General features: G+C 43.3%; 1 protein-coding gene across 4 annotated transcripts in view; it reads right to left on the reverse strand.

Moving 5' to 3' along the window:
* The window catches only part of POU2F1 (POU class 2 homeobox 1), a 200370-nt gene that overhangs the window by 81557 nt on the left and 103456 nt on the right, over positions 1-15357 (reverse strand). For all 4 annotated transcript variants that reach the window (XM_089773288.1, XM_089773295.1, XM_075909143.2 and 1 more), the window contains exon 3: positions 2603-2703. In XM_089773288.1, coding sequence (XP_089629414.1) covers positions 2603-2703 — 101 coding nt within the window. The remainder of the gene's footprint in view (positions 1-2602; positions 2704-15357) is intronic.

Genomic DNA, 15357 nt, shown 5'->3' on the forward strand with positions numbered 1-15357 from the left:
ATAGGAACAAAACTATTACTAACAGGAAAAGGATCTCTTCTCTGTTACCACATAAATTATACATTCATACACTGTATCCAGCTTTAATGACCCTCCTCATGTTACCACCAACAATTCTAGTATAAAGGAAAAATGTTACATGATTGTCAATTCTTCCAAGGGGCAGGATTATAACCTGTGGAATATTTGATGCTTGACAACTACTGTTCTACTGGGAACCAAGAAACATATGAGTACAAGAAAAACAAATAGCCAGGGTCTGGTAGTGCAGGAGTCAGGGCATGGCCTTGGTGATGAGGGTTGGGGGGAGAAATGTAGGAAACCGTGTGTGTGTGTGTGAGAGAGAGAATGAGGGATGGGGGATGACAAGAGGTTCGGGACAGAGGGTCCCATCTGGCATGGGCCTTTTCTCTGTCTCCAGCCCCCTCTTCTGGCCAAGGGTACGGAGGGGTTCAAGGCTTTGGGGCAGAGGGGCTACTTACTGGTGTGATGGCAGGCAAGATGGCAGAGCCCCAAGCCCAGTTGGCCACTTCACATATAGCTCTCTCCTGCGGGTTTGGTGCCCCCAGTGGCCACTCTCATATCATGTCCTTTCAAACAGCAGCCCCTCCTTTTCCATGTTATAGAAAATAGTCCTTTTCTTGGGGCTTCCCGTTGTCCTGGCACAACTAAACCCTGATTTTGCTTTAAGTTAGGAGAAGAGGAAGCTACATACCAAATTTGGTGGCCCTCGCTCTTATTGTGTAGGAGGATTTCTTGACAAATGCAGTCAAACATATATATAGATATTTCCTTTCCTGTTGTCCTATATAGTTCATCACTAGAAAAGCCCTCAGATTGTTGCAATTTAGTTTAATTTACCTTGCCTGTGGTGTTTCAAAATTTAAACATTAGTGAAAAATAGCACAATCATAAATAGCTGTCCTAGAGAAATAACTTGGGTAATTATTTTTACCTCTCGCAGCTCTAAAAGGTGACTGTACAAATGCAGGGGTCTTAAGTGCAGCTAGCACACACTTGAACATAAATTTTATTGTTCTCTTCCTGTCCCCACCCTATGCACACACTTTCTTATTGGAGTATTTTATAAGACTGCTGCTGAATGGCACCTTGTATTGTATTTTGCATTGGCTAGGAGTAGAGCACTCCACCTTAAGAGTAATCATAGCCATCATAACTAAGAATTCCTACACTGGAAGAGACTAATAGTTCATATATAAGGTGGTAACCAGTCTGACACTAGCCATTGCCAGATGCGTCTAAAGGTAGCTTGGAACTACAGAATCAAGAAATGAAGCACACATTGTAACATATAAAGCTATGATCCTGGCAACTTTTTAAAAATCATTTCCAGGTAAGTGACAAAATAATTTACTGATTAATGATTTCAGGTAAGTTCACATGAAAAATGAACATTAAAACAAGCTGTAACAAAACACAAAAGACCTACAGAGCTGCTAATATGTATACTATATTAACACCCACATTCAGGGTACCGAGCAAAGTGTATCAGAAAGGCATTCTCAAACAGCCGTGTGGTTCAGTGTACTAAAACATTCACAATGTTACGCCACAGGTCCTAGGAAATTCTCCATCCCCTGGAAAATTATAATTGTGACAAAAAAGTACTGAATGCTCAGTACAATAATATGGCAGCTCTGTGCTCGTCACTGAGCATAAAAGCCTGAGTACCTCAATTATACCATAATGACTGTGTAACCTCCGACCCAAAACATTTAAGGTCAGCCAATTAGCTCTAGTAAATTTTAAGTTTAAACTTGGTGCCAGAGAATGGAAAGAAATTTTAGGACATCTGTTCTTGGACCCTACATGTGATCAGACACACACACAAAAATATCTCCTATTTCCTTTCACCCTATCTCTGAAGTATAGCTTTGACTCCATAACAGTAGCTGTAGAGAAACGGTTAAGGGAAATAGAAGGCTGAATATTCTATGGCAAACAACTCCATGAAATAAATCTTCCTAAAAAATCTCTCAAAAATTTGTAGAAACATGTTTGTCTAGTTCCACCATTTTAAGCTTTCTTTGAGCATGAGAAGGGACAGGAGGACTACCATATCTCTTTTCTTTAACTGGGTATCAACAAGTTTCAGGTTCATGTTGGGGCAATTTCTGGGCAAATATAATTCTTTAGAGAAGACACAGTCTGGCCTCGTCTTTGTACTCCTCTGATTCTAACGGACACTTTCCCAGAAAGGAGGGAATATTGAATGCTACTCGTTTGTTCAGATTGAAATTTTTGAAAGAACTATGAAAGGCAGATGGTGTTTTAATTATAGATACTCTAAGCTGAAGTATGGCTCTGTAGTGGCTCCCATTATCTAGAAGTCCCCAAAAGAGCTATTTCCAAATAATAATTCTCATCTTATTTGATGTGTGCGCTACAGATCAGTAAAATAAATCATGACTGGCCTCCAATATTTAGCAGGCAGGGAACAAAATCTCACATCTGCTCAGGATGACAGTACTCCTTTACACTATTCATGGATTCAGCTGTGAGCTATACAGAAATCACCTCCCCTCCCCCCATCCATTTCTTTCCCAAACCTCTTCCAGTTTAAAATGTGTCTTGGTTTTACCTGATGAAGGTGTCCAAGGAAGGCCTGAGCCTGGGCTGTAGAGATAGCCCCTCCAACAGGCACAGGCTGCTTCTGAAAGTCCAGGCCATTTGTCTGTGCGCCTAGAAAGGCAGAAGAAATTACAAAACTGTTCAACAAGACTCAAAGAGAAACAATTAAATTTTTTAAAATTAATTATTTCTGAAATCTCCTGCAACTCTGGGCTTCTAACTCTTAATGCTGTGAAATGTCCTTCAATAACAAAGATTTGAGTCTTCCTAGAAATGAAAGGAGCACTTTCACTCCCAGCAATTAACATATGTAAGTTAATAAGACAGCCAACCATGAAAAATTTCATTGCTCTGTTAACAACTATAACCTTGATTACATTGCCCTATCAGAGCTAATAATAGTTTCACAACTAGAGGCTCTGTAACTGTATGTGCTTAGAATTAAGCTCTTACTTCAGTACTCTCTACCTTATAACTTGTTGCTGATGGTAATTTTGAAATTCAGACTTTTGCGGAAAATAAGGATCATGGCAGTAACAACACAACACATACTTTTTCATCAGTAGATCTCAAACGGCTTCACGCTCTAATATATTTAAGGAAAAAAGATTATTTTCAAGAAAGTGAAGGGGCAAATGAAACAACGAAATGTTAGTGTCACGTGCATTAGAACATACATACATTCTAATAACTATATACCAGTGTTCTGATTAATATTTGTGCAGAGGTCTTATTATACTAGATTGCTCTTGTTCTAGGGATATTAAATATCGGTTAATTGAATAGTCAATTGCCCTCATGAATTCTTATCGATTACTCAAATATTCTATAACCCCTGAGAGTAGTGCCAGCAGCCCCACTCCTGAGGAGCACCTGGCCACTCCACACTGCTGCCTCTGTATCAGAGGCAACAGCATGGGGTGCCAGGCAGGAGCTAGTCCATGAGGGGAGCTAGTTTAAAAACTTCCTTCATGAGTTGGCTATCTGTCGCCCCATGCTGCTGCCTCTGATACAGAGGCAGCAGTGCGGGGTGGCAGCAGTCTCTGTCTGGAGGAGAGTGGGGGAGGGTCTGAGCTCCCAGACCCAGCATGAGCTGGAACTGAAACAAGCTGCCTGCCCACTTGGCTCCTAATATATTTTAAATGAAGAACTGCAGCTAGGGTAGGTCCAAGACCGGGTGCAAGCCAGTACTGAGCCGCGCTGCTAGCCAGGCTGCTAAAGAATTTACTGGCGGCGGGAGGGGAGAACGTATGTAGTCCACAGCATTAACCTATAAGCTTTTACTTATTGGTTAATCAGTTAATCAATTACACTATTACATCCCTATCTTGTTCTATTATCTTTTATCCACTTTGAAAAAATTTAGAACTGATTGTATTATGAACTTTCTCCTTCTCTCCCCTGAAAGCCTGGAAGAATGGAAAGCCCAAAAACTAATGCTGGCACATCTGGTTGAGAAAAATGAAAAATATGAGAATTTTTTAATCAAGATATTGTCAAAGATTTTCTCTTCTGCTAAAAATAGCTATACCATGGTTTCAGGAATCACCCCTCCATGTTATTTCAAGGCACTACAATAAATATTGCAGACAACAGTTTTGGTATATTGTTGATATTATTACCACCTAACTACAACATCCTCCTCAACTACTGGTGACTATGGCAAGGGATATTTCCACTGTATACAAATGTACTGACGTTCTACAGCAGATGATACAATACATAGATTCCAATGCCAGAAGGAACCACTGTGATAATCTAATGTGACCTAACGCAGACTAATGTGCGTATCTTAAAAAAAATTGTTTTAAAAATTGCCAGGAATTTCTATCGACTACTCGATTAGTTGATAAGGAGGGACACTCGCTATCTTCTCTGTGGCTCTCCAGTTTAAATGTAGGAGCCAGGTGTGCAGGCATCCCGGCTCCTACTACAGTTAAAATGCAGAGCTGCAACTGGGTTATCTCCTGAGGGCTATGTGACCCGGGACTCAGCAGTCCGGGCTCGCACTAGCTCTGGGACTCCCCTTCACCTCTGCCTTTCTTGCTCCCCTCTGCAGAGATGGTGCTGGGGAACTAGCTTTTAAGCCAGCTCTCTCCAGCACTAGCTCCTGCTGCCTCTGATATGGGGGGGAGAGGGGAGAGAGAGAGGAGAGGAGACGGGACACGACAACAAGTAGTTGAGTAGTGACTCGACTTGTCACTTACATCCCTTGTTGATTTTATATCAGGGCTACTCAATATGCAGCCCGTTGGTGGGAGCCAAAACAAAAAAGCAGTCAATATAATGGTCTTCTGTTGATATGCATTTTAGTAGTTAAATTCCTGGACTGTCATTGCTCATTAAAAGTGCTGTCATATGGGTGGAAATCGGGTAAATACTGCATTTTATTAATATCAGCAGAACTGACTTAAATAGGGCTTATGTGTTCTGTAGTCTTGCCTTAATCTTTGTATTCATGCCTGTCAGTGTGAAAGAAGCTATTTGCATATATATTTGCATGTATATGCAACCACAATTAAGTTGCAGCCCTCGGCATATGCTGAGAGTATCGTGGCCCTGGGGGCTTCCAAAGTTGAGTAGCCCTGTTTTATATCTTTTTAGTTTTTTTCAACAAAATATTGTATGGTACCAAGTCAATTGCCTTTCAGAAATCTAAATATATTACATAAATACTATTACATTTATCAATCAAATTTATCTCATAAAAACAAATTAAATTAGTTTGAAAGGATCTTTTCCTTAAAACCATTCTTATTGACATTAATTATATTATCCTCTTAATTCTTTATTAACTGAGTCCCATTTCAGCTGCTCCATTAGCTTGCCCAGGATCGATGGCATACTGACAGGACTATAATTACCCTAATTTTCAAAGAAATAGAGTGACTAAAATAAGAAAAAACAATGTGCTTAGATCTGGAGGATATTTCTGCAGGATCATTGAACTGCATCATACAAAAAGCAATCAGATTTTGTTCACCAGTGATAGAAAGTGCTCAACTAATGCATGACTGCCTCTGGCTTATTACAACAATCGGTAACCCACAACCCCTCTTTTAGTCCTAGGACTCCAGTGATATTAACAGACCACTTCACCTTGAATGGTCCTTTAGAATGTGAGCTAACTACTTATGCTAATCTGTTTGACCTTGTATTTAGCTGAAGAAGAGCTGTGTATAGTTAGAAAGCTTGTCTTTTGCACCATCAGAAGTTTGTCCAATAAAAGACATGACCTCACCCATCTTGTCTCTCTAATATCCTGGGACGGACACAGCTATATCACCACTGAATATTCTGCCTCCATCTTATTCAAATTAAAAATCATTGATAGCAAACCTAGGTTATTGACTAAATGAAAGAGATGCAGCTGTTATATAATGGAATTTTGGCACCACTTTAAAAATCCCTGAAAGCAAGCATGGCTTATTTTCAGGAAAATCAAGGAGGCATATAGTTAAGCTCCAGAGGATTAGATTTTATCACACACAAATGCAAGCAGGATCTAAAGGAATGCTTCCATTACAGCTAGCTGGAATAGGAGAGAAAGTCTGGGTGTGTCTATGTAAATAGTGATAGAAATGTAGCCGTGTTAGTCTGGGGTAGTTGAAGCAAAATGCAGGACAATGTAGCACTTTAAAGACTAACAAGATGGTTTATTAGATGATGAGCTTTCGTGGGCCAGACCCACTTCCTCAGATCAAATAGTGGAAGAAAGTAGACTACTTTCTTCCACTATTTGATCTGAGGAAGTGGGTCTGGCCCACGAAAGCTCATCATCTAATAAACCATCTTGTTAGTCTTTAAAGTGCTACATTGTCCTGCATTTTGCTTCTATGTAAATACATTTTGCTCCTGCTTTGCTAGATCTGTTAGATATTCAGCAGATGGAGTGGTATTTTGCACATTGTAATCAACTTAATTTGTGACTCAACACACGCTATGTTTGTATTAAATGCAGGAACAGAGAAAATACGGTTGCCAATGTTTGTAATTTTGTGGGAATACAGAAAAGTAGGATTGTGCTAAATTGTTCCAAAGGTAGGTAAGGGCTGACAGTATCTTGCAAATGCAGGGGCTCGACTTTCAGAGGTCTCTGAGAAGAGAGGGGTGAGAGAAGGTTATGTTAGTTAGATTATCTGGCTTCCCCTACTTGGACTGGTTTGACCTGTTCTCTCCCCCCTTCACCTCCAACTCTCTCTCTCTCTCTCTCTCACACACACACCCCTCTGATAATTAGGTGCTTCTTTTCTTATATTAATTGTGCTGGAGTTACGTCTCTTCTACCCTGATTGCTGAAAGTTGAAATCACTGGGAGCTGAAATCACTTTAAGACTGATGGATAGAAGTAACAGCCAAGAAGTGGATGGCAACAGTTGGTGACTGAGAGCCAGCAGGATGGCAGCGGAGAGTTATGATGAGCAACCAGAAGAGCAGTGGTTGCATGACAATTGGCCAGCAGGGTGGTGGTGAAAGGCATCAGCATCCAGCAAGGAGATGGCAGAGAGGTCAGACAAATAGCGAGCAGGGCAGTGGCAGAGAGCAGCAAGCAGGTGGATGGCAAGTGAACAGCAGAGTAAGAGGCTTCTTTACCTCCCCCCACTCAGGAGAGCAGGTGAACTCTGTGGATGCACCTCTAAACTCTTGGTCTGCTCTGACCAAGGCCAGCGCATGTGATTTGGGCACAGAGAAAGGCTGGGCACGTGAAAGGGGCATGCAGATTGCTGGACTTAAGAACCTAAAATGGAAAGGACATTACCCAACCTACTTGGAGTGGAACATTTATTCATGGGTTTTGTTTATGAACTCTGTTTGTGATGTTTTTCCAAATTAATGCCAAATTACTTCAATTCCATTTATTAAAAGTCTCTTTTCTACACTCAGATTCTGTGCTTGCAAGTGGGGAAGCATTGCCTCTCAGAGGCGCCCAAGGGATTGTATGAATTTCCCAGGTTTCTGGGTGGAGGTGTGAGCCATTTCTGTGTGGGATGGATGGAGCGGAATCCCTAGATATTGAAAATGGCTTCACCTGACAGAGGTTTACACTGATAAAAATATTTCCATTGATGGAAAAAAAATAAGTTAGGTAAAATATGAAAAATGCTTCTTGAGAACTTACTACAGTTTGATTTAAGAATACTTACTTTGTACGTTTTTACACATAATATTGACAATGTGTATTTTAACTGTTAAAGAGTTTAACCATGTCCCCAGCCCTACCTTCAATTCTGCGACTGCAGTGTTCCCGGCCCCACTACAGGAGCTGCCACCGCTGCCGCACCTGTGGCCCCGACCCCATTACCTGGGCTACTGAATCCCTGGCCCCTCTACTAGGCTGTGGCGGTCCTGGCTGTGCTACCAGGGCTCCAGTCCTGCTCCAAGCCCCAACACTGATGGGCTCTGAGCCACTGGGCCTCTTGCCACTGGGTCTCCCAGCCAGGATTCCCTGGTTCAGGAATATCCATGGTCTGGCCGGAAAAGGGAGTCCCAGTTTTTGGAGGTCCAATCTGTAGTGGTTCTTTCCCACTACAAGCATCAGGAAGTGTTTTTGGCCTTCAAAGATCACAATGTGAAAGTACATATCCTTGAGATCGAGGGTGGCATAGCAGTCCAGAGAGACCATACGGAGCTTGAGGCGGACCAGAAACTTGTTTAGGCCGCACAAGTCCAATATAGGTCATAGGAAGGTGGTATGGAGGGTAGTAAGAGGATGTAGCCATAATGGATAGTGGCTAAGACCCAATAGTCTGATGTAATGTCCCTCCATGTTGGGAGGAAAGGGCAGAGTCTCAAGGAAAACAGATGAGCAGGATCTTCCGAATCTGGTATACCATCTTTGGGTGCACCCTCAAAAGGAGCACTTATCCTGCAGTTTAGTCTGGCTTGCCAACTGCTGGCCAGACTGAGGATGACGGCCCGACTTTCTTTTGGAGAACTTCAGGTGGGAGTGAGCCAAATCCTGACATGGATAATGGCCCTTCGGTTGAGAGGTTTGGGTTTTAAATTTCCTTCTCTCAGTCCCCAGGATGTATAAGCCCAGAGTTTTCAGCACTGTATAGGACTCCTTAACTCCATGCAACTTAGCATCCTTCTGTTTTGCAAACAGGGTGCTCATATCAAAGGGGAAGTCCTGGATGAAGTTCTGCTCCTCCAGAAACTGGCCTGAGAGGAGCTATGCTGCTTATCACATGGAGATGGCAAATGCCATGGAATGAGCTGCCAAGTCCACCGCATCTGATGCCACCTGCAGCGCAACCAGGACCACTAAAGACCTCTCTTTCACCAGAGCTTTAAACTCACTTTGAGGCCCATCTGACAAGGGGGACTCAAACTTGGTCAACATCTGCCAGGTGTTGACCTTGTATCAGGCGAACAACACATGGTGATTTGCCACCTTCAACTGAAAGCTGGCTGACAAAGTTTCTTGCCAAACAAGTCTAGGCGTTTAGAGTCTTTATTCTTGGAGGAGGGTGAGTACTGTCTGGCCTGGCACTCCCTATGGTTGACTGACTCCACCACAAGATAGTTGGGTGGCGGGTAGGTATACAAGTAATTGTTGTTCCCTGCTAAGATGAAATATTTCCGTACTGATCTCTTGGCTATAGGCAGGATGGAGGAAAGGATTTGCCACAGAGTATTGGCAATCTTGGCCTTACCCCTACATGAGATGGTCGCCACCCTAATGGGGCCCACTTGTCCCGGGATTTCCAGCAGTGAATCTGAGGTCTTCTACACCTTCTTGGCTTGGAGGACCAAGCTATTAGCCACCCATCTCAGGAGGTCCTAGTGGGCCTCTTGTGGGATCCAGAGGCACGTCCGGAGAAGAAGCCACTTTCACTCATTTGGCGATGAGGTAGAGGAGTCTAAAGGTGGTTGACCTTCCACTCACCCTGACTGCCTGCTGCACAGCAAGGATGTTAAAATGCGATTAATCGACTAGTCGATAGGCACTTTCGCATTCCTTCTTTGAAATGTTCGAGAGCCCCCTTTGGGGCCCTTGAACATTTCAAAGGAGGAATGTGGAACTCCCACTGACTCCAGGCTGCATGAGGATTCCCAGTCCTGCTGACTCCGGGCTGCACGTGGGTGCCTGCTTTGAAATGCACAAAAGTCCCCAGCAGGGACTCTTCTGCATTTCAAAGCCATAGAGCCCAGGGACAGCGGGGGACTCACACTCCCCTGCTGATCCCAGACTCCATGCTATGGGCTCCCCTGCCTCCCCTCTGAATCGCGCAGAGTTGACAGTTTCAAAGGGGAAGCTGCTGCCCCTCTGAAACTGCCGCCTCCACATGACAGGGGGGAGGGGAGGGGTAGCCAGGGACTCCCCAGCTGATCGCAGGTCCTAGAGAAATGCCGCGGGGAGCCCGGGATCAGCTCAGGAGTTCCCAGCTGATCCTGGGTTCTGGGGAAATGATGCAGGGAGCCCAAGATCAGCTGGGAACCCCCAGCTGACCCCGGGTTCCAGGGCTGCCCTTTTGAATCTCTGCAGAGGTAGCGTTTTAAAGAGTTAGCCTGCTGCACAACTGATCCCAAAATCAGCTGTGCAACTGCCGCCTCGGGGTTTCAAAGTGGCAGTACCGCACACCCCCTCCTTCCTTTGCTGCCTCTTTAAAACTGACTCGTTTAGGGGGAATTGACTAGTCAACATTACTATTGGATAAACAAATGCTTATCAGATAGTTGACTAGTCTTTAACATCCTTACTGCAGAGGGACTGTTGCCGCTGCATCATCCAGTTGTCCACGAGATGCTGGGGGCACCAAAGTTGGTGTTGAACAGCCACCACTGGTCCTGGCTTTCCTCCCTACTTTCTCTTGCTCTTATGGGACATTGGGGACCATGCTAATCACTAACGTGCCCTTTGTCTAAACACCTTAGGCGGGTCACTAACAGGCATGGGATGCTTGCACTCCAGACACAGTTTGAAGCCTGAGGACAAGGGCATGCCCTAGGCTAAGTCCCATCCGGGACACTACTAACAAACTAAAAATTAGCTAATACTAAGAAACTACTGAGAAAACTATATACACAGCATAGACTGCATTTGAAGCAAGATCAAAAACTGTCTGAAGCACAGCAGTTCCACTGCACTAGCATTGGCAGTAAGAAGGAACTGAAAATGGGGGAGCAAGCAGCAACTCTTGTACCACGACATGATGTTGCCATTCCCAGGGTTGACAGAGTGGATCCCCTACAGGTACTGCTGAAGGAAAAACTTCTTGCATTGACGCACATGGCAAGCACACACACAAGAAGTCACTTGAAGAATTTTTATTTCAAACGGGCAGATGGGAAATTAAGGGCATTCGTTAAAATAATATATTGTTCTGAAAACCCCAAGTAAATTTTATGCCATCCTCACTTTTTATAGGACAAAAAAAATAGGATCCCAATTTACCATTAGGTGACTGGATAGCGGGGAGGAGAGATGTCCAGATGTCTCTAGAGATATCCAGAGCTATTCTCTCTACCCTTCAGTGTCTCTTGGAACATCCAGTTGGCCTTCCTGTCCAAGAATGGGGTCAAGAAGCAGGATTTTGAAAGAACTTTGAAGAGTTTTGTTTAAGACAGAGAGAAGTCTCACTCTGAGGACATGTGATGATCACAAGTTCCTTAACTTCAGCAGCAACTAGCTCCTTTTGTGAGAAACTTGTGAGAAACTTATATGAGGTACCTATTAAACATCAGAGCCCCATTTGGGCATGTAACCAACAATAACACGCACGAGATACCCAAAAGATGCAATCTATTTTAGGCATTCTGATTGTAAGTCTCAGTAGAGAACACCTTTCTGAAGTTCCAAAGCATCATAAAATGCAATCTGTCTAATTTCTAACTACAATACTTCTTTAACTTGCATGAACCTTAGCTATTAGTTTCATAGAACTTGCAAAGATATGGCATCATGTAAATTCCATACATCTCAGCTATTTCTGTCATGAAATTCTACCAGCTCATAGACTTTTGATACACAAATGATTCAAAGAGAGAAAAACAGCAATGATTCATTGTGGTTAAAAGATGTGCTGGCAGTAGATACATGAGAAACTCATGTGAGTTCCAAGCATCACTGAGAAACCAGCAGAGTTTGTAACTTCTTTTAGCCCTGAAAGTGATAAAAATAAAATTATCTGAGATTAACGTCTGACTGGTGCTGCCTATGAGATATTTGAGCCCTAGAGGAAATGGTTCATAAATATTACTAATTACTATCTTGACTTGTTTGTGAGAATAAAAACAATTATATCTAAAAGAGTGCCCCCAAAAATTCTGAGCTCTGTCATTTTGCCTGAGTGTAAAATAAATAGCTCAGAGACCATTTTAATTTACTAGAGATTATACTTTTAAAAGGATCCACCATATGCCACTACAGAATCTAAAAGTTCCATACAGTCATTCCCATCATTAGGACACACAAATGAGGAAGGCACAGAAACTATAGTCCTATGTTGTGGTAAAGACATCCATAAACCAACAGGTTATCATAGAATTGAACCCCTCCAGAGCTGATCATCTATTTGCCTTTGCCTGTTCTACAGCAGAGTTATGGTGTTCTGGAAAAAGAAAGAACAGCCTACGTACGAACTATGTCATCCTCTTTAGCTGCATATTTTAGTCAAAGTGTCCTAATCATTTTTAAAGCATAAAGATATATTGAATATACTGCCAGACAATGTTTCCTGGAAGCTGTGTGCTTGTGCGGCCACTCAGGAAAAATTCAAATGCTGCCCAGCTGATTAGCAGAGTGCCCCCAGCTAGTGATTCTATTGGTGTGCACATTTGCACATGCATTTGTGCACATAAATTTATTCTGCACATGGATGGAAAAAAATTAGAGGGAACATTGCTCCCAGATAGAGCATCGCCTCCAGCATATCTTATCTGCTCCTTCTATGTTCTGTTCCCGTGACTAAAATAAAATATATCAAATTTTCCTGAGGATTTTCACGCATTTCCAGCTTCAGTGCTTCTGGAGAAGAAAGGGAGAGTTAAAATCATTGTCCTCCTGAGAAAACCTACACAGTTTCAAAGTACAGCCACTTGACAGGATCTGAATGGGATCAGAACTTCTAAACCACACACTTTAAAATGTATGCTTTTAAATTCATAATGGATTATTTTTATGTACAGAAAAACAAAACTCTTAAAACTCACTCTTTGCCATTCCTACTATTGTAGAAATTACAAACTGAAAAGGCATAGCAGGGAACAGACATGTGAATTAGCTGAAAACATTTGGCTCCACCTATTGCAGGGGAGGGGAACCTTCCTTGATCCGGCCAACCGCTTGTCTTGATCTGACACTGAGGCTTCGGGCTCAGACACCCGCCTCCTCAGCTGTGCGAACAGGCACTGGCGCTCCAGCCAAAGACAGAACGCCATGACTCGTGCTCCTATGGAGGGGAGGGGAGCCACAAGTGGGGTTGCCAGATGGCTTAACCAAAAATACCAAATCCCCCCCCCCCTCCAAAAAAAAACACCAGGGAAAAAATTATGGGGGGGGGGGGGGACGACAGGACACCATTGTTTGAAAAAAAAATTAAAAAATAAAACAGCATTAAAACAGCATGGCCCTTTCAGTGTGAGCAGAATCAGAATAAGGATAGGAACAGGGGAGAAGCTGAGCACTAAGACCCAGGGAAGGCATTTGCTTCCCCTTAATCTTTAGGCTTTTTGCCGGTGGCCATTTTGTATTCTTGATCAAGCCAGAATGCAGCTTCCCTGAGAAACCAGGTAAGCAGGAGGGCGGGAGGTATCGGGGGCCAGGGGCTGGGCCCAGTTGCCAAGTGTGTCGTAGGGTTGCCAGGTGTCCGGTATTTTCACCCCCTGGCAAGGAAAAAAAAAACAAAACAAAAAAAAACCCACAGAAAATACAGGACATTTATATTTTCTCAATTTGTTTCCCGAACAGAAAGCTCAAATACTGGACTGTCTGGTTCAAAGCTGGACACCTGGCAACTCTAGAAGCATGAAGAGTTGCACTGAGACACTTGTGTCCTCACTGAGAGCTGCATCGGATAGGTGCCCCCATGCTCTGCCCTCCCAGAACCCAAACCCTGCTCCTGCATCCCTCTTCCTGCCCAGCCCCTGAATCTCCCCACAGCCCACTCCTGCACCCTCTCCTGCACCCTTCCCCCAGCCCACTCCAGCACCCTCCTTCCTACCATTCCTACACCCCTACCCCCAGCCTGCTGCTGCACCCTCACCCCACTCCCTCATCCTCAACCCACTCTCTAGCAACCAACACACTGAACACCTCATTTTTAGCCCCACCCCAAAGCCTTAGGATGCGCTCCACAAAATCTACTAGTTCCAGACCCCCAGAAGAGTTAATCCAGCCCTGGGAATAAGCCCTGAGCCTTGCACCTCTTCCCCCTCCCATAGTGGGGCTGGAGTTGAAGGGAACTGAGGGGAATGTCTCTCTTGTCTTGCTTCTCAGTTGGGAGCTATGTCTGTGAGCAGCGTTCTCTGTAAGCTGTGTGCTTATGCAGCCACTCAGGAGAGATTCAAATGCCACCCACCTGATCAACAGAACTCCCGCAGCTAGGTTTTGTTTCTACTGGTGGTGCACATTCACATATGCCTGTGCACAGGGCTCAACAAACCGCTGTTTCTACTCGCCTGTGGCGAGTAGATTTCAGCCGGTCACTCCATGTGCCCCATTCACCGGCACTGCACGCATGCACAGTGAAGGTCTGGCGCATGCGCGGTGCGGGGCTGGCAAGTAGCTCTCGCTGCAGTTTGTCGAGCCCTGCCTATGCACCTAAAAATGTATTCCGCACATGGATGGGAAAGATTGTCTGTGAGGATTATGTTTTCTTCTTCTCACTTGGAGGCTAGGTAAATGAGAGTTGTGGGATTATTCCCTGCCCCCTCACTTCTCACTTGTATGTGGCCCAAATTATTTTTCTGTGGGTCAGTGGCTCCCAACACAAAAAAGCTTCCCCACCCCAATCTGGCAGGAAAATATCCATCAATCTTGAATTAATACAGGCAAAGCTCAATTGTCCTTAGTAGTATTGTTGTTAAAGTCCTGTACAAAGAACATGAGAGAATTACCAGCATAAAATGTTGTAAATTGCCAAGTTCATAGCAGCTCCTAGAGTTGAAATAAAGGATGAATACTCTTGTTATTGAGGAAAGTGAAGGGAAAAAATTGTTTATCCCATTACAATGCACCCAGACTTCTTTAAAAGCAATGAGAAATTATTGCTTAAAATTAAAATTTCCCTTAAGTAATATCCTGGACTTATATACAGAGAGATGCTGATTCTGAGTTATTTCATTCTCTTCACTTTTTCATTCAAAGTTTTCATTTCTATTCTGTTACCAGAGAGAATCAGTATATTAAATGGTATATAGAAAGGAACTAGCAGTATAAAATAGTATTTTTTAAAATCTAGCTACAGATAAAAACAGTATGGTTTAAATACCATTTACATTTTAAAAAACAACACATAATGAACTCTTTTCCTTCCATCATCTACAAGCAGCTCTTTAGGGAGCTCTTATGTAAAAGTGTGTTAAGATTGTGGTATTAGGAAAAACAAAGAAGAATCTGAAAGGTGTAGAAGTCTACCTCAATTCCCACCAGCAATCCTACCTCTCTACAGAGATGAGAAAAAGAATGGAAAAAATAGTGTGTGAGAAAAGGCAAATTCTGCATAAATGAACAGCTAAATACACTGTAGTTTAATATATTAAATAGCAACCAGGGATCTCTAAGGATATTTCTACACTGCAGTGAGACATCTATGGCTGGCC

Source organism: Pelodiscus sinensis, chromosome 1 (assembly GCF_052426305.1).
Source record: "Pelodiscus sinensis isolate ZL-2025 chromosome 1, ASM5242630v1, whole genome shotgun sequence".
NCBI lineage: Eukaryota > Metazoa > Chordata > Testudines > Trionychidae > Pelodiscus > Pelodiscus sinensis.